The sequence below is a fragment of the Wyeomyia smithii genome, chromosome 1, assembly GCF_029784165.1.
Source record: "Wyeomyia smithii strain HCP4-BCI-WySm-NY-G18 chromosome 1, ASM2978416v1, whole genome shotgun sequence".
Lineage (NCBI taxonomy): Eukaryota > Metazoa > Arthropoda > Insecta > Diptera > Culicidae > Wyeomyia > Wyeomyia smithii.
Window position 1 is genome coordinate 137,273,798 of NC_073694.1, and position 23,439 is coordinate 137,297,236.

The 23,439-nt window shown below is 37.3% G+C and overlaps 2 protein-coding genes and 1 pseudogene across 4 annotated transcripts in view; 2 read left to right on the forward strand and 1 right to left on the reverse strand.

Annotated features, from left to right (window-relative positions):
• LOC129718020 (uncharacterized) overlaps window positions 1-20,030 on the reverse strand; it is a 62,660-nt gene extending 42,630 nt beyond the window's left edge. Inside the window, exons 1-2 of one of the 3 annotated variants that reach the window (XM_055668417.1) lie at window positions 19,930-19,954; window positions 17,732-17,864 (exon numbers count right to left, since the gene is read on the reverse strand). The gene's annotated coding sequence lies outside the window, so the exon portion shown is untranslated. Of the gene's footprint in view, window positions 1-17,731; window positions 17,865-18,372; window positions 18,511-19,929 lie in introns of those variants that run through there. The other 2 variants (XM_055668400.1, XM_055668408.1) reach the window with 2 other exon arrangements.
• Window positions 82-17,642, forward strand: LOC129718010 (probable cytochrome P450 304a1; annotated as a pseudogene).
• Window positions 17,995-19,905, forward strand: LOC129718002 (probable cytochrome P450 304a1). The gene is made up of 3 exons (XM_055668378.1): window positions 17,995-18,797; window positions 18,858-19,129; window positions 19,184-19,905. The coding sequence occupies exons 1-3, from the start codon at window positions 18,148-18,150 to the stop codon at window positions 19,807-19,809; spliced, it is 1,548 nt and encodes a 515-aa protein (XP_055524353.1). The 5' UTR covers window positions 17,995-18,147; the 3' UTR covers window positions 19,810-19,905.
• Window positions 20,031-23,439: the final 3,409 nt, after the last annotated feature.

Below are 23,439 nucleotides of genomic sequence, written 5' to 3' on the forward strand. Positions count from 1 at the left end.
TCATCTCATCCCGACAACTTCATGCAATGTGTACACTATTGATCGTTACTGTTAATAAGTAGTAGTAAGCGGGTTGGACGAAAAGTCCTAGTTTTTAATTACAAACAGCTTATCGAACCGCTCGCGGCGGCCCGTTATAAAATTAATCAGCATCGATGGAGCAGTAGTTATTCGCTGAATGCGCGCGGTTTCAGTCGATTTTACGACATGTTCGTTACTCCGACTATTTTTCTGTGGCTATTGGTGGTAGCGCTGGTTACATATCTAAGTTACAAATTTCTTTTCGGTCGGCCCGTTAATTTCCCTAAGGGACCACCACGGTTACCACTAGTTGGAAGCTATGGCATACTTTTGACGATCAACCGCCAGCATCTGCATAAGGCTGTCGCAAAACTTTGTCACTTCTATGGAACCAACATACTTGGAATGTATCTCGGCAGCTTTGAGACTGTTTACGTTAGTGACTACGCTACGGCGAAGGAAGTGTTGAATCGGGTAGAGTTCGACGGACGTCCGAACTTATATCTGGCGTTGTTACGTGAGAAACATTTTCAACGAAGGGGAATTTTTTTCACCGATGGACCCGACTGGAAAGAACAGCGGAGGTTCATTCTGAGGCACTTACGAGACTTTGGTTTCGGTCGTCGTTTTGATGAGTTGGAAGCGGAAACTAATGGCGAAATCGGGACGTTGGTTGACATGCTTAGATATGGCCCAAAATATGACTACGAGAGGGAATTCATGAAGGATGGCTACGTCAAGTGTCCGGCTGTGTTTTCGATTTGCTTTTCCAACGCGTTTCTTTACGTACTCACGGGAGAGCGTATACCGCGGGAAGAAGCCGAAGCACTATTCGAGTAAGTGTTTCAGTAGTTAATCAGAATGGGTTAACCGCTATGGGTTACATTATGATTCGTTAATCGTAGAAGATTGCAAAGGGAAATAAGCACAATAGTTCGAAAAAACTTATTTTCAAAGAGCACATTGAGAGTATACAAGCAAAGTGCATCAAATATACGAGATGTTTATATCCTCTCATTAACAGGAATTCTAAACTTTGTTTGAAGAACAAACTTTTAGGCCAGCAATGCTTTATGCTGTACCGATCTGGTCAAGTTGCTGTTCAACAAGGAAGAAAACGCTCCAAAGGATTCAGAATAAAATTCTGAAAATGATTTTGAAGCGTCCTCCTTGGTTTGGTACACTCGAATTACATAGACTTACTGGTGTTGAACCATTAGAAGCTATGTCAAATAAAATTATAAACAATTTTCGACAAAAATCATTGCAATCCTCAATTGCAATGATAAGCTCTCTTTATAGCCAATAAGTTAGCAATTAAGTTAGTTATAAGTTTACCTCCCCTTTTCTGACAAGTAGGTTTAAATTCCTACGAACGATAAGTCCTAATTGCGAAAGCAAACAAATCCTAACAATTAAAATTACAAATTTTTAACAGTGTTGAGAAGTCACCATTTGTGATTGGACACACAGTATTACTTACTAATATTTATCAAAAATACTTAAGCTACTAACAAATCCCCCCCTTAAAAAAATAAAAAAAGCACAATAGTTCGATGATTCTTTTGGATTACTTTAGATATTTCTAACGCAACGGTTGTTTGTTTTTTATAACGAAGGTTTCATGTTGGATAGTTTTGCCGTGTTGGTTTTTTAACCGTAAACTTACGTAAAAAATATGACTAATCTTACGTTGGCAGGTCGTTTCAGACCCTTATGTATTTTTCATGGTAACCCATGGAGAAATTGATGAAACATAGGAAATACATATTATTCGAATCGTCTACATTGTGAAACTTCAGCGATTCTTCATTTTCTTTTGTGGCTTAGGGAACATAATTGTCACAACCAGCTGAAAAATTTTCATCATCCGACTTTCTTGTGAAATAAATAATTTATTCACTCGATACTTTTTCCAACCTACTCGACATTTCAACGAAACTTAATATTTCCTACGTCCGAAATCGTGATGGAAATAATTCTACGAGGGTAAACAACTAAATTGCAATGAACTATGGAATATAGAGCTCCCCATTTGATTATGTGTGATGCATTAGTGTTAGTGAGATTGTTTTCTTTGTTAGCTGTTAGAATTTTTCGTTAGCTGTAAGAATTTCGAACAAAAAATAATAAACAGAAATGAATTCTACGCACACTATCTTAGATTGCAATGGTGCTAATATTCATGAGATCTTGCTTGGAGAACTCTATGGAATTCATAAAAATCGGGAATTCATGAAAATCGCACTACTATATGAGCCGTTCAGAGCAAAAGTGGTACATGTGCCATTTTTACACTTTTTGGGTTTTTGCATAAATTGATGCAAAACGCAATAATGTACTAGAATAAGCAAGAAAAACAGAGACCTGATAACCTAAACCAAAGTTATAGCCAAAACAATTTTTGGTAATTAACATAATCACCATTTCGTTGAGAGCAAATGTGGTACATGTCCAGTCTGTGCATGTTAGATAAATTGTAAGTCGAGGACCTTAGGATTTAACAGATGATGATCTGTCTGCTTTGAAATTTTCTCACCACGTGGCGCTAGTGTGCCCGTGATTTTTTGTAACAGAAAGCATTTTATCTATTTCAGTATCAACTCTGTTACCAAATACATATACACTGGCGCCACGAAGAGACAGAATTCCTTAACAAACAGATCATTGTTCTATAGTACTCAATCACTTGAACAACTCTGTTGAAGACATGCATGATCTATGTCCTAAGCTTAGAGAGCTATAATGCATCCTTCATGCTCACACTGGACATGTACCACTTTTGCTCTCAACGTTTTCTGATTGTCATTATATTTCCCATAGAACAAAAGTGGTACATGTTTTTCCATTGAAGTTTGTGTAAGTTTCTCAACCAGAACTCGTTATGCTTTTATGTACCGTCTTTTAAAACCTTTCCAGCAATGATTTAGTGCAGTTATGTTGGAAAAAGTTGTTGAAAATAATTTACTATTTGAGTGTTTTTGTTTATCGCGTCTCCTGAAAAATTTACTTTTCGGCACATGTACCACTTTTACATCATTCGACTTAGTTCGTCGAACTGGTTATTTTTAGTATGTGTGTATGGATATATGTTACACTCGTCATGAATAACCCGATTTGTGCAGTTTCCTTTTTTTTCAGGTTGAGCTCTAGGGCTAAAACCTGTGTTTACCAGTGTAATCAACGGTAAGGTATCGAGTCGTTGGCATGTTTTTGTAAGAGTCTTGTGTGAAAACCTGCTGAAAAAAAAAATAACACCGAAGACCGAACCAAAAGATTTTTTCAATTGAGTTTTTGACATCAGTGGATGTGAAAACTAATAATCAATCTTTCATTAAAAAAAAAAAAAACAAAAACAAAATCACTTGAACAGTTCATAATGATATTATAATAAAAATTCTCTGTATCAGCTTGCAGAAAACATACGGGGAGGTTAAACTTTGTACGCAGAATTGTTGTAAATAATGTTGTTGTTGATAGTTCGGTTTGGCTGCACGCCAACTATACGTTCGTATCGAAAATTATTCTAGTTCAAGCGTATAACATCTATTAACCCTTTATAAGGTCGTGGAAACTGCGCTAGGAACCGACACAAGTTCAGTAAAACGTGAATAAAATGTAAACACTATCTCTTAATTATCATTGCACACCTCTAGCAGTTTTATGAAACTTGGGGTGTTTTTAAATACCCTTAGAAGTCCTTGGTTAAGTAAAATTTATAAACAATATTCTTGGTGCAGCAAAAAAAATATTTTTCGTTGGTGGCAGTATAGTTGCCACATCCTTATAAAGGGTTAACGTAAACCACTTGAAGAAACTCGCAAATCTAAGTTTATTTTCATTTGCTACTGTATAACAGGGATGTTACGGATGTCATTTTTTACATATCTGTAGATGCGAAACGGATGCGGATATGTGTTTACGGATACAGATGTAGATGCGGATGACAATTTCAATGCGGATTTCGCATTTTCGGATGCGGATATCGGTAGCATTTTTTGTGTTTTATTGTGCTTATTTCGCATGACCATGTCCCTTCCCAGTGCAAAATTTATTTAAGCGAGCAGCAAATACACCAAGGAAAATTTTTCTACAAAATTTTATGAATCGATATTTTTTCTTAACATCCGCATGGTATGATTCGGATGCAAATGCAAATGCGGATGTCAATTTTCATGCGGATATTTCGCATTTACGGATGTGGATGCGGATATCCGTAACATCCCTACTGTGTAATATTTGTGTTAAACATGGGCCGTTGAAGCTTAAATAAACTATCGTGAATTTTACTGGTACCGAAGTGTAAGTCGTTTTTAGATCGTAGAAGTAAAATCATACTGATAGATAAGTTTTAGAATTATCATCCTTAAAACAAATTTCTACATCATCGAAATATAATACGATATTCTTTCGTCCCTTTTGCCAACGAACATCTTGCTTTGAATTTGACCGTCATGAGCGCTTGTTTTATTGTTCTGAAAAGTTGAACAACCAGTAAATTGTTTCGACACGCAGACGTTTTTACGTTGATGACACAGTTTTGCTTCTTTTTTAATGTATTGAGGTAATCGTTTTGATAGACCCTTTTGACGCAACTTTACTTTAAATTGCGATTCTCATAACATGCGAACATGAAGGAAAATCTTCTCGACAAATTTCTTTGTATTAAAATAATCTCTAATTTTCTTGAAGACATTGAATTTCATAAAAATAACATTACAATCTATAAGTGAAGCTTTTAGCTGCTATGGAATTTAGTTTGCGTCATAGTATTTTAAAACTACTCCGTTGTGCGCACTACAATCCATACGATGTGCTGCACTGCTTTACCCCTGTATTTTTTCTCCATATTTGAAAACATATGTAAACAGCATGTCATTGTAATTAACGACCTTTTTCCGTCTTACTGTGTTGCTGCAAACTGAATAGTGTATTTAGCACAGTTTCTACATTTAGTAGTTATTTAAAAAAATGACTTGCGGGCTTTCAGCCCGAAAAATTTTCGGAGCATTTCCGAACTGTGTCCAAGTAGTCTAATTTTATTCTTTTTTTCATCGATACAAACACACGTGTGATTAACTATATTGGGAATATTTGCTTCACGCTTTTGTTCACAGTTCACTCAATGTGATGTCATGGTTACTGATAATACTGACTGTGTTCGGTCATCGTTATGATGAGTGCACAATACCGAAATCGGGACACTAATTGACATACTTAGATATGGTCCAAAGCATGACGAGTAGGAATTCAGAAAGGATGGCTGCATCGAGTGTCCGGCTCGATTTTCGATTTGTTTTTCCAATGCGTTCCGTTCCTTCACTACACTCGGGAGAGTGCTTACAATGTGCAGAAGCCACAAGTAAATGTTTCAGTAGTTAATCCGAACGGGTCAATAACCGCAATGTAGGTTGTAGAAGATTACAAAGAAAAATACTTTCAGATCTCTTTATCGATACTTCTTTGTTTGTTTTCTGTTTGTGTTTGTATCGGAAGTTCTATGTTGACCAGTTTCACCATGTTGATTATTTTTATTAAGCCTGGAAAGATAGTCTACGTAAATTTGACTCCTCGCTTGAGGTATTATTACCCTTTTTGTTCAATAGTGCGAATCCGTTGTTTTTTTTTTCATTAAACAAATATTGAATATCAACAACATTTCAAGAGCGGTAATGAGGGATGGATTTGACATATAATGGCGGTTGTAGGAATTTTCCATTGAACTTTTACTATTATATATCAAATCCATCCAACTAGTACTCGTTATTTTTCAATTTTACGCATGATTATCTTTACATACATCAAAACATGACTATCTTTCCAGGGCTAATAAAACTTAAAAAGGTTCATTTTTCGTTTTAATTGTGAGCAACGGTTTCACATCGTTTGCAAACATAATGCTTTAATCATTCACATTTTGTTATGAGCGTTTGCACGAAAAGCAGTATTACAAACAGCTTTTTGTGAAAAAGAGAAAGGTAATGCTACAGAGCAGAAAAATGTGATTAAATAAAAAGTGATTAGCGTCGGACGGGATGAAGTGCGGTAGGTCCGACTGATTTAATATGAAAGCGAAACAGTCCTCCACGATTTTCTGCAGTCAATTAGAGAAGCTTCTGATAGCATTGAACAGTAGCGGCCCATACTAAAAACATACGTAACACTGGCAACAGTTAAATGGTTCAAGTAGAAAACTAATCGGAATTCATTTTCTTCATTTTGGCTCTACTTGGAACCGGAAAACCTTTTAAACTGTCAACAAATTTTTGACAACATTTATGCAGCATTCTTCGAATGTGCATGAAATACTACACGCAAAATTTTTCCTTATCACTTAAGCATTAATAACGTGAAATGGTCCCTTTAGATAACAAATATGTTTCATAAAAAGCAATAAAGTTCTTCTCCAGTCAAATAACAACACATACTGTCATATATTTTGCACGTGTTACAGGAGTACGACTATCTAATAATGAACGTTTCAACCAAATGAAAAATTTTCTCTGTCGAAAAATGCTCCCTTTCCATCTTCAGTCAAGAAACAACATATGTTGCACATGTTAGGCCTGCGCTGCGGAGGCGACCCACCCTGCCGCAGGTTAATGAACAGCTCTTCTTAGGGCGGTACATCAACTCACGGCAAGGCGAACCGTCTTCGCCACGCAAGCCGCGTCAGTATGTCCTCAGTCTTACTAGTTTTTTCTATCTCCAATTCATCCGGTGTGCGGGTATTACCATGGATAAGCTATCCATGAGAGCTGACATACAGCTACAGCTTACACAAGGTAACGAAACTGTCTTATGTTGCACACGACAGCTCATTGTTGCGCATGTATTTTGTTCGTTCGGACATGACAGCCTAGTTTGCTCTTTTGGAGGATTGCGCTGTTGACAGCCTGCTGATCGGCTGCGACTGTCATCGACTCGCACTTTTTCGTTTCACCTTTTTCTTAGGCCAGTGGCATATCAGAGTGGCGACTCAATTTCGAAAAATAAATTTCCTGATATTCCCTGATTTTCCCTGATGTTTCAAATTTTTTCCTTGACTGTTCAATTTTATTTTCAACTGATTTATGTTACGACTATCATAGGTTTTTCCACCTAAATCTCAAAAGTCAAAACTAAAAGGATCAGACTTAAGCTGGTTCCTGCTAAAATTCCCACCAGTAATTGAAACAGTTTAGCTTCGCTTTTGCTAACTTGAATCTTGGAGAAAAATATTTTTTTGTTGAGAAACACGTCCAGTTTGATAACACTGAAAATAAAAATTACACTGGTCGACAAATATGAAAAAAAGTTGTCCTTAAGTTCAAATAAGTACCCTAGAAATATTATAGCTTCTTAACCTGTTCATTTTGATGCCCCTGGTAAATGCAGAAGTGCGTCAAAAGACCGCAGAGTAATTGTTTGCCGTGTTCGTCGTTTTTCCGTTTACTTACGGGAGAATTTTATTGAAGTCTCTGAAGACCTGAGGCATTTCCGAAACGTCTAGGGGCACCAAAATTCACAGGAACAGTGTTATCAATTAACTATTTTGAGACACACCTGCTTTGACAAAAAAAAATCAATCAGATCTGGAACTCTGGTTGGATCAATTAAACCATTGTTTTAAATTCTTGACTGTAAAAAGTAGAAAATTAGAAATTAACAATTTCGCAATCAAACCTTTATGCTAAAAACTGTCGAATGCTCTTTCTATGCATAGAAGAGCAGCTCCATTTGAATAACCTTCAGGCTCCCGCCAAAGGCGAGTATCTGAATTTTTCAAACACTGACCCAGCACTCAGTTGTTGCACGTTACAGCATACTTCTCCTGACGACGGCGATGCCATTGGGATGTTCTACCAGAATGTTCGTGACCTGCGCACTAAAATTGACGACTTGTTCCTGGCTGCTAGCGAGAGCACTTACGATGTCATCATTTTGACAGAAACTGGACTTAACAACAATATTAACAACCTTCAGCTGCGTAGATTGCGGCGCCAACGAACAGTTGGTACGGCATACAACGTGTTCCGGTGTGATCGTTGCCCTCAAAACAGTTGTAAATCCCATCTCGGAGGTGTGCTTGTTGCTGTTGCTAGTTGTTATGCTAGTAGTACTATATGTACTAATAACGGGCAAAGCTTGGAGCACATTTGTGTCTTCCGTCGTCAAAAGTAAAAAGTTGCTTATTTGTGCGGTGTATATTCCGCCTGACAGGAGTAGCGACATCTATACATTTAACGACCACTTAGCAACTATCGACGAATTAAGAACAAATGCTGCACTAGAAGATACCATTTACGTTTGTGGTGACTATAATCGGGACCCGTCGGGATGCGGTATATTTTTCCAAATCTGTATCATATTTCCAGTTCGCTTATTTTTCGTTCTTCCTCTACTCACTACTGTCTGCTTAATGAACTTGCGTGTTAACGGGAAAAAAAGCCGTTGTTAAAAATATAAATTCAGTTCGAAAGAACGATTTTACTGAAAGAAAAACTGAAACTAAAAGGAAAAGAAGATTATGGAAGATAACTAGAAAAGGCGTTTAGTTCTTAGTCCAAGGATGCTGCTGATGGAGTCACATGTCGACGACTTAGAAAGCCGAGACATTAACTGCAGCATCATTGCTGATTTTTAAAAAACCATCAATATTTAGTTCCTCTTCTTCAATCAATTCGCAATCCAAATCTTCTCCACATGTTACAATAATCAAGCATTTTTATTTACGTTTTGTCACAATTTTTGTATTGATTGGATTGAGAGACACTAAAAATTAATGAAATTGCGCTGTCATTCATAAATTAACATGCACGGTAAAACATAATTAATGAACATTATGCTTCATTTATTTTATCTAAAGCAAATCTTAAGCAAAAAAAGGAATCGTAGAACTATAAATGAATGATGCAAATATTATAAATAGTTCTGAGTTGATTTCTGTGGTTAGGTATGTGACTTTTTTATTTATTTTTTTTTTAGTTGAAATGTGATGTCACACTCATGCTAACCTCCCCTCCCTCATATGTCACAATAATTGGAGTAATGGCCGTTTCCCCGAAACGCTATTTTTTTGCAGAGGCTTGCGGTGATCCTGATAGAGACTCAGCGGATCAACCGAAATCAAAAAAACTCATATTATTTCATTAGTTTAGAAGTGGGCCGGGTCCTTGAACGATCGCTTTTATGAGTATTTTGTTTTCAGTGCAAACGGGAACGTTTTTCCCAAAAAATGCACGTTTTGAGCGCTAAAAATTGCACTAAAATTTTTTTTTGCGGCAAAATGTAACTGTATGTTTCAAAAGGGGATCGTTCAAGGACCGCCGAATTCAATAACGAAAATTAAAAAAAAAAAAGATGAAGGAAATCGGTTCAGTAGTTTTCCCGCAATCAGGATCACGGCAAAGTCATTTTTCGGAAAACACTATTCCGAGATAATCGCGTGTAAAGTTTCAAGTTTAGCTTATGCGGCCGTGGCGAGGCGCGCTGCGAATCGCTCTAACTTTCTTCCTATTGCTCAGATCTTTATGAAAATTTGTGAAAATGTTCTCAAGATGTTGTATTTGAAGATAATACAATAAATTTTTTTTCGGTTTTTTGAAAACTAAAAAGGTATATAACCCCTTAAGCAGTCAATAATCGTATTAGCTATTTTGTGCATTCATTATGTTTGTCTATCTGTCCCCTCAAAATATGATATAGGCATCGTTTTTATTCAACGCATAACAACATATTAGGAGAACAACAACAAACAAAACAGCACTTCCGTTGTTCAAATCATCAGCAAAAGTCATGGGATTTGCGCTATTTTTTCTCGAATTGAAGATAATGTTATTTCACGTTCAGGAAAAATACTGCCATTTAACTGTATTTCGTTTATCACGCGTTACAAAGATTTAAAACTTTTCAGAAGTGAATTCACAACTTTTTCAGCATTTTGATTTGCTAGTCCATCAAAGTTGCATCTCTCTGCTCATCTGCCAATATCTTCAACTTGTTTGCATCCAGCGCTCAAAATGGTCAAGCTGATAAAAAAACGATATTGGGGACTAACATTTCAAAATAAGTGATTTTGAAACCTAAAAAAATAACCTGGAAATCAGAAAAAAGATCTTAAATTATTATTTTTCAAATTAAAAGTCTTTAACTGGACGAACATGTCTTGCAGAAACCGTTGAAAAGGAAACAATTTTTTTTAATTTCTTTTAAACTTTTCAAGAAAAAAAAATGTTTCCTGAAATTTTCCCAAATCCTTTTCATTAGGATTTTTTCTAAAGAATTTTAAGTTTTTATTTCTCCATGATCATCAATGTTCAGTTTAGGTTATGAAGTTTTTTAAAAAAATAATAATATTTTTCAAAAATCACTTCTTTGAAATGTTTACTTTAGAATATTTTTAATACTCAACTACTGCCAACAACTTTGCCGAAAACATCGCACCAATCAAACAAATCGTTCTGGTTTCGAAAAAAAAATCTTCAGAAATTTTAACTTCTTCCGTGTTCCAATAATCAACGTTGTAACATTTGGCAACTTAGAATTCAAAAACTAAGCTTTTTGAGATACTCAATCAATTTTTTAAATAGAACTACCGTCTACAGCTTTGCCGGAAACATCACACCAATCGACGACGACACTAGTTAAGCCAGCATCGTACTCTAAGGCCAGTTGCAAAACAAAAAGCATGTGAAAAGTCGTATCCCCGGTTTCAATTCGCTTTACCATCTTGAGAAGTCCCACAGAGTCCATTCAATTTTTATAGATAACACCAGATTTCGACGTTTTATGCTATTCTAAGACATTTGGTGTCAACATTTATTTCATTTGAAAAGCAGGACTGTTAAAAGTAGTCAGCTGGCCAGCGGGTCAAAAAAAGTAAGTTTAGTGACTTTTAGTTAAAAAATTGACTGCTGAAGAAAAATGTGACTATTAACGGACCAACTTGCAGTCCTGCACTTCCAACTTCTCCATCATCAGTAAATGCATCATACACAATACTTTGAAAAAATCTTGGTAACAAAATCCCGATTAAATTAAAAAATTCCCGACTTTTTCCCGCATTTTTCCCGATGTAATTCAATTCCTGACTTTTTCCCGCATTTCCCGTTTTCCCGATTGAGTGGTCACTCGTATATGCTCGTGGCTTCTGAGAAATGTACCAACCAAACGTGCTGCCTGCTTGGAGTACACCGGGATTAAAGAAACTGAAACGAAAGCGCAACGCATTCCTGCGTAGATTGCGGCGCCAACGAACAGTCGAACATAAGCTGAATTTTCAAGTAGCTAGCAATGCTTACCGTCGACTCAACGCTGCGCTCTACAAGTCCTACGTTCTGCGTATTCAATCAAGTCTTCGGCGTAATCTCAAAGGATTCTGGAATTTTGTTGACTCTAAACGGAACACATCATCGATCCCATCGAGTGTTTTTCTTGGCGAAGAAACAGCCACGACTGCTTTAACCACATGCAGCCTTTTTGATAGACATTTTGACTCGGTCTTCGTCCCTGGTTGTACATCTCAGCTCGAGGCCGATTGTGCTGCCGCCGATGTTCCAGCCTATTTGATCGACTTACGCTTCGTAATAACGAATGAAACGGTGGCTGATGCAGCGAAGAAACTAAAATGTTCTTATTATGTTGTAAGAACAATAAGTGTTGTTTGTCTGGTCTCGCGTCGCGACGCGTAATGTGATCGTCGGTTATTACGTTACACAAAACATCGAAAATACAGTGTTTTTATTCACCTGGCCCAGATGGAGTACCTGCTACAGTTTTGACCCATTGTATAGCAGCATCAGTAGAACCACTGTGTTGTATTTTTAACCGTTTGTTCCATGAAGATAAATTTCCGTTATTGTTGAAACAGTCCTACATGTTTCCAGTTCACAAAACCGACGACCGTAAAAACGTGAAAAATTACCGCGGAATAACAAGTCTCTCTGCTGCGTCAAAACTTTTCGAGATTATAGAGTGCGGTGTACTTAAAGAGCGTACTAAAAACTATATCTCCTTTGACCAGCATGGTTTCATGCCTGGCCGATCAGTGGTTACTAATTTACTGCAATTTACTTCTACCTGTATTGCGAGTCTGGAACAGAAGTCTCAGATGGATGTCATATATACCGACTTGAATGCCGCTTTTGACAAAATTGACCACCGAATATTGCTCTGTAAACTCTCCCGACTTGGAGCTTCAAGTAAACTAGTTTCGTGGTTCAAATCGTACCTTTCGGATAGAGTACTGCAAGTTCAAACTGATTCCTGCGCTTCGAAACGTTTTTCTAACGCGTCAGGAATTCCTCAGGGAAGCAACCTGGGTCCACTGCTCTTCATATTATTTTATAATGATGCCGCCCTTTTACTACAGAATAACTGCAAACTAGTTTATGCGGACGACCTAAAACTTTATTTCGTTGTGCGTACAGTTGAAAATAACTATAGACTTTTCCGATCCCCACTGTTTCAAGGCTTTATACTGTGCGCTAGTTCGTCCTCTTTTGGAAACTGCTGCTGTAATATGGTGCCCATAATAAACCTCGTGGAGTTTAAGAATTGAGCGCATCCAGAAACGTTTTCTTAGACTGGCCCTAATGAATTTACCATGGTGCAATCCATCAGAAGTTCCACCGTATCCTGACCGATTAGGTTTGGAAACACTGCAACGACGACGAACAATTCAAGAAGTGCTATTAATTGAAAAGCTTCTTAACGGTGAAATCGCCTCACCTTGGTTGCTTTCGATTCTAAATTTGCAAGCACCGCAGAGAAAGTTGCGCAACGATGCGTTGCTTGTGCCTAGGTTCCATCGAATAGTGCTGGGACTATCCGGATTAAAATATCCGACCTCGGATATCCGACAAATATCAAAAATCCGGATCAACCGGATATCCGGATATTATCCGACAGGATATCCGGATTTTCGGATAGTCGGATATCCGGATATTGTATCCGAACATAGTTTAATGGGAATTATGTAAATATTTACTTACGAGGGGATGGGGGATTGTGTAAAAAGCCATTTTTCGCGTTACATTTCATTCGAACGGGCCTAAGACAGAAAAAAAATCCGGGTATCCGGATAGTATATCCGGATATCCGACTATTCGATTATCCGTATCCGGATATCCGGACATCCGAATAGTATTCGTTTACACATCCGTGACCCGAGCTTCGGATAACCGGATCACGAATATATCCGGTTAAAAGTCCCAGCACTACCATCGAACATTTTTTGGTTATAACGAACCAGTCACTGCGTGCATCCGTGCCTTTTCAATAGTAGAAAACTTATTTGTATTCAACGAACCCAGCCATAGATTTAAAAATAGCCTATTTAGATCGAGTTTGTAGTAAATTAGGTTTTAATTCATTAAGACAGATGAGTTTTAAGTACAAATACAAATACACTCAAACTATTGAGCAAATCTTCAAATTTTCTGGTAATTGGTTGCAAGGAAGTCATCACCATTTTTATTTATTGGAATATGACAATGGCGATAGAGAAGCTTGCTCAGGCGATGTTGGAAGGTGCGTTAATAGTTTGGAAGCAATTGCAAGAAACCGAAGAAAAAAATCTCGTCTAACCACTGGCTTTTATAAAAAAAGCGTAGTAATTAGCATAAAATTTACAATAGAGTTTATGCAAATTGTGCATGTTGCTGAGTAAGAAAAGTTTGAAGGTCATTTATCGAGGAAAACTCTGTCACTCCGTGGTGATGGGGTTAAATAAAGCCTTTACTAAAATGGATGCGTTCTTCTAGAAAATTACTTTCCTTTCTTGTACCTGGAACAAATTATTATTGAGTGTTGTTGAAGGGTTGCTGGTGACCGTCCACATCAAATGCGTTGGAATAAATCCAATTCAGAACTAACTCCGAAAAAAATCCCAAGCCTTTAAAATTTTCCCTGATGACTTTTTAAATTCCCTGATCGAAAAATTAAATCCCTGATATTCCCTGATTCTTCCGGTTTTTCCCGGTAGTCGCCTGCATATTGAATACAAAACAAACCGTTTCATATGTGTTTCCATTGTTGATATTATTCCCCGCGTAAAAAAAAACGTGCTTCGCACCATCTCACTTGGATTATAGCATCGGCCTTACTGTTGTGAATCATAATCTCCTGACATCCCGCTCGGATTCGTGCCGAAGGATGTCGAAGATTATAGGCTGTCATTAGCGACAGCTTGGAAGAACCAACAGACATAAGAAGATGAAAAATAACAGCCCGTTTGGCATTGCATGTGTGTGCTGTCGTCAGTTACTGTCGGGTTATGGACCGAACGTACGGAGAACAGGGAGAGCTGTGCAATGCAATGACAGCCGAAAAATTGCTGTCATGGATATGTAGACTTTTTCAGAAGCTTGCACTTGAGAATGAAACAGTGTTGTTTCTAATTAGACGTTTGAGGTTGACGGAGAGATTCTGATTATGTGTGAATTAAGGCGACAAAAATGAACCTGATCGTTGCATCAATATAAATGCAGCGAGTGGGGTCTCGCTAACACATGCATTACAGTTCTTGGTTGTATGCAGGGCCGGATTTAGGCGCTGGGGGGCCCGGGGCAAATTCGTTTGTGAGGCCCTCTTTTCTTAAAACATTTAGAGGTAACGTTCTGGAAGGTGACAAACCAAAAAAAGGTCGTCCCAGGACTAGGTCCGCCCTCAAATCCGGGCCTGGTTGTATGTTCTTCTGCAGAAACACATCCAAGCGGTCGGTCGTCATATATTTTGTTACTTTTTGGTTATTACACTTTGTGTATAATGCGGGGTCATAGAACACAAAAAGGAATGAAATGTTGCTATAAAGTAACAAAATCTTCCTCGTTTCTGTTGGGTGTAGTTAGTATCTCACTGTTCGACTAATAATGAATGGGAATTCATTTTATTCATTTCGGTTCTAATAGGACCCTAAAAAAAATCTAAATTACGCAAAGATGAGTAGTTCCTTCCTAACCATAATAATTGGAAAATTTCTCGCCATGTGTTACGTATGTCTTAAGTATGTGGTAGTGGTTTTTATAAAGTAATGGAGTGCATTTGGAAATGATTTATGTTTTACTGTGGCGAAATAACAGTAGTTAAACTATAGCTGAGACCACCCGAACATTATTTGATTATAGAGCAGAGAGAGGGCAAAACGACTAGAGAGGTTGTAGGTTAAAGGGACCACAAAGCGATCACCGTTATGGTAAATATCACATCAGGAAGTTACGGATGGAAAATGAAAATTTAAAAATGCAACTCGGTTTGACGCCTTCATTTTGGATGTCTACAAGGGTGCGCCATAATTACTGCAACAAGAAACAGAGGGCCATGTTTTTGGCAAGTAAAAGAAAACTTTTGTAATAAAAATCATGCATTGAGCAAAACAATTTAAAAAAAAAAACAACTCGTTCAGTGCGTCCTCCTTCAGCTCTGATGACAGCTCGGAGATGCTCGACGGCGGACCGAATTTCATTTTGAGGAATATCCTTCCAGCAAATTGAGCAAAGACTTCGTCAACTCGGCCAAAATTGTATGTTTTCGTGAGCAGGTTTTTGCTTCTATCATTCCCCAAAACGAGAAGTCCATCACGTTGGCGAATTTGGAGGTCACCCATCAAGTTGGATTTGCACCGACTTTGCATTTGAGAAAACCATGCTAGTTTTCATTCAGATTTATTTTAGTTTGCAGCGAGGATAAATAATTTGCTTTCAATTATTGAGATACTTTAGAAAGTAAGACACCGGATATAATTGGAGCCGTCAAATAAATGATAGGTGAAGAAAAATGTTCTCGGGGCCCTTTATTCCTAAAAAATTAATTGAAATGATTTAACTCTTCGCTGGCAGGTGACGAGCAAAAATAAGGTCGCTACTCTGTCTTCACGTCTGACCCATGACTAGGGGGCCCCCTCGTGTCAAAATGTCAAAAGGCCCGGGGTATTTGCCCCCTTTGAAAATTTACACAGTTGTTATAGGACCCATTAGGAACACGAAAAATGCATTGAAGCTGACTTTTATTTTTTGTCCCACCCACCAATACATACAACGTCGAGATCTGCGGCCTAGTTCCGAGAACACGTTTCTTTGAAGAGAAGAAAATTTCTTCATTGAAAGTATATGGAAAATTTTTATATGGAAACAATTTTCGCCAATAAAACGAGCCCGAAGGTAAGTAAAGTTATCAGTATCTGTCAAACACAGATGCGTGACGTCACCGTGCGATGGTCTATGATTTACAAGCTTTTTAAATTTAATCCGATAACCCATAGCCATATATTTATATTGTCGATCCTGAAAGAAATTTTCTCGCGCCATAGAAGTGCAAATTAAATTTTCACAATTTTTGTAGAAAACATTTATAAAATTACCTTTCTCTCATTGGCAGAAGCGGGAAAAATGCACTAATATTTCAACGTTTGGGTGACGATTTCGGTACCATCCTGAGTCTGCTGCCATGGTTAAGACATATTTTCCCAGGTGTCACCAACTACAGTAAACTTCGTAATGCGAGTGTACAATTGAACGGTTTCGTCGAGTCGATCATCCAAAAACAGCTGACCAGTTACAACAAAAATCATGTTCGAAACTTTCTGGATTTGTACTTCCAAGCAATGCAGGAAACAATCCCTCAGCAAGGAGAGCACTTCAGTTTCCAATGTTGTTTTTTTTTCTAATTATTATCCACCTTGAGAAACTTCATTGTGTTTAATATTTACAGATGATCAGCTGGTACTTGGTGTTATCGATTTTTTCTTCCCAGCTATTTCTGGTGCTACTACACAAATAGCTTTACTGCTGGAACGTCTTGTTCTGCAGCCGGAAATAGTCCAAAGAATGCAACAAGAGATTGACGAAGTGGTTGGCAATGGACGGTTTCCGACACTGGATGATCGAATCAATTTACCTTATACGGAAGCTACCCTGCGCGAAGGAATGAGGATCGACACACTAGTTCCGTCTGGAATTGGCCATTTAGCCATGGTAGACACTACTTTGCGGGGCTATAATATACCCAAAGGTACTATTGTAATGTTGGGTTTGGACGCAATACATAACCAACCCGATGTATGGGACGAACCGCATATTTTCCGCCCGGAACGATTCTTAGACTGCAACGGGAAACTAGCATTGGCAAAAGATCTTTCCGTCCCATTTGGAGCTGGCAAGCGACTGTGTGCCGGGGAAACGTTTGCTAGAAACACAATGTATCAGCCCTAGTGCAACAGTTTAACATTCAGCAACCACCGACGGATCAAATGCCGAATATAAACAAACGAACGACGGGTGTGATTATTTCTCCTAATGATTATTGGTTGAAATTTGTTCCACGCTAAGCGATGGAACAATATTAGATGGATTATAGAAATAAAAGGATGCTGAGTACTTCTCGTGGTAAAAAACGGCATTATTGTGAATTCAAACACCTTTTATATAAAGATTTTGCATTTGGATAAACAAAACAAACAAATGATCGGGCAATTTATTCCAAGCAAACCTGTTTAGCTGTATTTTTCCTCTTTGTGCCAACACGCCACATGTGCACTTATTGAAATTATCACACACGCCTCGCACGCATACTGCACTTTGCGCTTTGTAGCGCAACATGCAAACAGTAAATGTTTTGAAAGCTATTACATTCGAATTTTTGAAATAATAAGTATATTATAGTATTTCTTTATATCACTGCTTCTTATGTTTATCAGTATAAGGCTGGAAAATGGATTCATGTATGTACTTACAAATTCAAACTGTTTCGTAGTTTGAATATCAACGAAGAGCCGAGAAAAAGATATAGATTCGGAAAGATTCGGATTAATTTCCAGTGACGTCATTTGCCTTTTTTGTTTTGCATGTTCACTATTTCACATCACGCTAAAAAATAATTGAAAAAAAACTCTCAAACACGTGCACATCTTTGTCGAAGCACAGACAACTTTTCTTCATAACCTCGAGTACCTATCAATCAATGCAGGTAACGGCACTAGAACTGCATTAATATTCGTAGAATAATTTACTGTCACATGCCATTCGGTACTAAGTATAAATTGCAGTACCTTCGAACCAGCAAGATTTAGTTTGCTGCTAGCCCTCAAATCTTCAATCAATCATTGAGAAAAAATATTTCTTTGTAACAAGTGAATCGTTTAGAGACGCAATGCTGGTTACGCCAAGTATAGTACTATGGACGACAGTCATCGCTTTACTGCTGTATCGTTGCGTTCGGTTTCTATTTGGACGTCCCCCAAATTTTCCCAGTGGACCGCCACGACTACCACTTCTTGGTGGATACGCCATAATGCTGATGATCAACTATCGACACATGCACAAGGCTGCTCAAAAGTTGTGTGAGTTCTATCGGACTAAGATTCTAGGCATTTACCTGGGTGACTTTCCTTCGATCGTTGTGAATGATCTTGAGGTGGCCAAAGAAATTCTCAGTAGAACCGAATTTGACGGTCGATCAGATATGTTTTTAGCACGCTTGCGAGAGAGAAATTTTTTGCGCCGAGGAATATTCTTTACGCAAGGGCCGCATTGGAAAGAACAGCGACGCTTTGTTCTACGTCATTTGCGCGACTATGGATTTGGCAGACGGTACGCCGATTTTGAAGCTGAAACAGAACGTGAAATTGCAATAATGATTGATATGCTACAATATGGGGCAAAGTTTGAACACGAGCAACAAATTATTCGTGATGGTTGTGCGAAGTGTCCAGAAGCGTTTTATGGTTGTTTGGCTAACGTATACTTTCAAGTTATTTGTGGTGAGCGTTTTTCTAGAAAGGACATGGGAGTCCTGTTTGAGTAAGCTACACACAAAATATTTTAGTTTTTTTTAATTGTTTAAATCATTTCTTAACACAGAACCGGTCGTTACGCTCTCAATTTCCAGCAAAAAGGAGACGATTACGGGACGGTGCTAAGTTATCTTCCTTGGTTGAAGGATTATTTTCCAGAAGCAACAAATTACCGGATAATGCGAGAGGCAAATCTGAAAATGAACGAAATGCTCGAATCCGTATTAGAAAAGTACATGAGTTCCTATGACGAAACTCATATACGATGTTTTTTGGATCGCTACATTCTAGAAATGAAAAAAACAACACCACTCGAGGGACAAGCTTTCACATTCCAATGTGAGATTCGGTTTTTTGCAGTGTTTGTAAAAACGACTTAAAATGTTATTTTAGATGATCAATTATTGATGATTCTGTGGGATATGCTATTACCAACAATGTCGGGTGCGGCAATTCAACTTTCAATGTTGTTAGAGCGTATGCTACTAAAACCTTCTGTGAGAAGCAAGGTGCAACAGGAGTTAGATGACGTTGTCGGTCGTGGACGTCTGCCGACACTAGACGATCGTACGCAGCTGCCATATACAGAAGCTACCTTACGAGAAGCTTTGCGAATCGACACTCTGGTACCCTCAGGAATTGCGCATGTTGCTCTTGAAGATACAAAACTCCGAGGATACGACATACCCAAGGGAACTTTCATTATGTTGGGTTTGGCTACGATTCATCACCAGACGGAAGTGTGGGGTGATCCAGAAAATTTTCGACCGGAGCGGTTTCTTTGCGAAAGGGGTAATTTTCAAATATCAAAAGATATCTCTATTCCTTTCGGAGGAGGTAAGCGGCTATGTGCCGGTGAAACCTTCTCCCGAAATACACTATTTTTAATGTTTACTGCACTTTTGCAAAACTTTGATATTGAACAAAGGCTAGGCGATTCTCTGCCCGATCTTAGCAAACGAATAACCGGAGTTGTAACATCAACCGAACCTTTTTGGCTCAATTTTAAACCACGATGATTCTTAATATCCAGAAAAAAGGTAATGTACGCAAGTACAAAATGTAATAAAAAACAAATGCAGTACAAATAAATGTAGGATAAAATGTTTATTAAATGGTTAGGTTAGTTCTTAACTTACCGGTTTATTTTATGAAAGCAAACCATTAGGCACTTTTTCACACAAACATGTAATCAAAACAAACCGAAGGCCCAAACGCGCAGTATGATTTTTAAGAAGTGCACGGAAAACAAAATCTACCCAACCGGTGGGTACAAACTACCTGAAATGATGTAAACATTATACAACTTACGTGTTGGGTGATTTTGCAATGCGAACGCTGAGTCATTTCAACTCAATAGATTTTAAACATGCTCTCACTCAATGGCGGTGTTTTGATATAAAGCAAACGTTGAGTAGTTTGAACCCAACATTGGATGAAAAATCAAACTGGTTGAAAAATTGAAAACCCGAGTTTTCGTGAAAGTGGCAAAGATTTGTGAATATTGATAGTTTTGGCACTGAGTTGGTGATTTTAAGTGACGAACGGTTTATGTGCATCTGTTTGTTAATAATAGCCGTCAATTAAAAACATGATTAATAATGATTTGTGAGAATGGAGCTGACGCGGAGACACTAATAGGGAAAATTGATGAAGCCAGTGATTCCAAATTGGAAGGTACTTGAATAAATATTAAGATAGATTTTATAGATTGTTTTTCAATTAAATTCTATTTTCAAATAATATTAATTCAATCGAATCAAACCACCCAAGATAAAAGAGTATAAAAGAGTGAACTCAACGTTGAGCATTTTTGACGTATTATTACACTTAATACTATACACCTACTATTAATTTAATGTACAATTCTAGCGTGAGTTTTCAAATATGTATGTCGCAAAAGTAAATAAATTGAATTTGGGTAATTTTCGTTTTCCGTGTGGGGACCTGAGCAGAGATGTCAGATGTTTTTGAAAAATGTCTGCAACTACTCGAAAAAACGGAAAAATCTGCTTAAAATCTGGCACTCGAAAAATTGTCAGTTAAAATGAAAAGTCAATCAAGAAAATCGATGAAAGTAGATAGACCCTTTTGACATGTTGCTCTACAAATGTCGTTTAAGATGAAAAAAAAAACAAGAGCTCAACATTTGTTTTCAATCCAGCTTTCCACGAGCGGTATTGGCGGATTTGACGTTTGATGTAGTTTTTCAAACTATAGTTCATTGGATATTCTCATTGAACTAGCACTAGTTGGATAGATTTGACATATAATATTATTATGGGAAAATTCATTGAACTAGTAGTATGACAACCCCCATTATATGTCAAATCCATCTAACTAGTTTTAGTTCAATGGAAATAATCAATGAACTGGTATTTTGACAACCTACATCAAATATCAAATACATCCGCTCGTGGAAAGCTGGATACAACGTGCACTTTCAATGAATAAGATATGTTTTGTAAGCAATTGAAATGAAATATTACCGCTGTGATGAATTTATGATTGGTAGGCAAAATATTGACGTTTATAGGCCCCTGGTTTATCCATAGACTAAAGAAACATATAGCCAGAGTTGCCAAAAAAAATTTCGATTTAACTGGAAAAAGGCTAAAGAAAAAACTGGATTCCAAATAAATTTAAAAAAGCAGAAAAAAATATTCTGATTGTGCTTTTCTGTTATGGGGACTGACTCCAGTTACAGTTTTTTATGAAGCAGCTAAAGAGATTACTCTTCGCAAAAAATGACTCATTTTAAAAAAAACTGTTTTGTTTCGGGCTTACATTTTGTTAAAATTATGGACTGAAAAATTTCCTCTAACAGCAGCGCAATTTAAAATTACGCAATCAATCTATCCCAAAATTAAGAAAATAGAGCAAAATTTTCTTCCGTTAAATCAGTGAAGTTTAAATTTCAATTATTTCTGACTTCGCTATCTTTTGGTATCTAATTCTTCTAATAATTTTTTAACTGCTACACAACAGAAAATAAACAGAAATTTTTTTCATGGTCTGGTAAAATCTATTTGTTTGGTTTTATCTCAAGCATTTCATGCAGCCTTTAATTTGACCGTGTTTCGTGCGAGAAGATAGCATACTGAGAACTCTGTTAAGAATTGTCAAAGTAGTTTATCAATCTACAATATTAACGTTTTAAAAATATTTTCGAAAATCAATCGGAGCTTCAGTGAATAAAAAACTGGATAAAACTGGCAATTATCTGAAAAACTGGAAGATTTTGGAAATAAACTGTTTGACTGGATCACTTGAAAAAAAAACTGGAGGAATCCAGTTTAAACTGCAACATTGGCAACCCTGCATATAGCGAATTTCTCTATTCCACTGTGTGCGGGCAAAACTGCCGAGGAATAATGAAGCGTCATCGCCATTCAAGACGCAAGTAAGAAAGAGATGCCAGATAATTGTTTACGAACTAAGCACGTGCGGTGGTGGGTTGAAGCTGACAAATTTTACATTGCGCCTCGGGCAGCATGGCAGGTCAAAACTGGGTCAAAATCGAGCGAATAAAGAAGGGTTTTGACAGCAGTTAGTGCACTTCCAGGTGAAAACGAGGTGAGCTGGTGAAATAAAGAAATTCGCCAATAGATATCCAAGTTGTGCTTTGCAGCATATAATCTCAAGGCAACACTATGAGCTTGCTATCTGTAGGCCGTTAGGTGAACTAAAGCATATCCACTCAGAAAAATATCATGGTACTCCTTATCATTTCAGTGGTGAGCTTGCGACCAGATTTTAACACCCAGAAAAATATCATGTTACTTTCAATTAGTTTTGTACGGCGGTTTTCAATCGACTTTAAAATATGGTCTAGATGATTTGCAATTTCAATTTATTACAACACTAATAAGTAAATCTCGCGTAATTTTACTAATAAGCATGAGTCACGAAATGTAAACATCTCATAGATACTCTCATTAAATTGGCGACGGTGACGGAAAGAAAGAAAAAAGCTTCAGATTCACTTAAATTACTTTAACATTGTTTATGTTGTACTTGACGTTCGAGAATTTTGATGAGATAAGTTATGCTATGCTTTCCTACTCGTTGTCTGACACAAAATCTTGATCAATACTTTACTTTTGCTAAAAAGTAGGAGAGTGGTATTCAAGACACGACCGCATGACGTTGGACTACGGTATACTTATATTCCATTAAAACAAATAATAGAGAGAATTGCAACTCTAGTATTTGTTGCAATTTTATCTAACAGTGCATTTCTGGATGCTGAGACGTTAAAACGTTATAAATAATAATATATACTAAAAGAATGGATATCTTTTATTTAATCGCTGTCATTTCATACATATTCGAATCAACCCTTTGTTTGCTGCACTACCAAGACAATCATTTAATTGAGCGAATTGGTAAAATTTTCCTATCTAAGCAAAAAGCAAACTTTACGAAACTATCTGAAATTGGAGCCCAGAACGATTCAACCGAAAATTTTAAATTTGAAAATTGTTTGACATTTAATCGATAAAACTCATGCTAGGTTAGTTCCAGCCCAGCATATAACTTCATGTATTTGAAAAAAAAAACGTTTGGTTCAATAACTCAATATAGCAAGAGCTCAATCACACGTTTTTCGGTAGTTGTTATCAAGGTTTGGGCGAGTGACAGGAAAA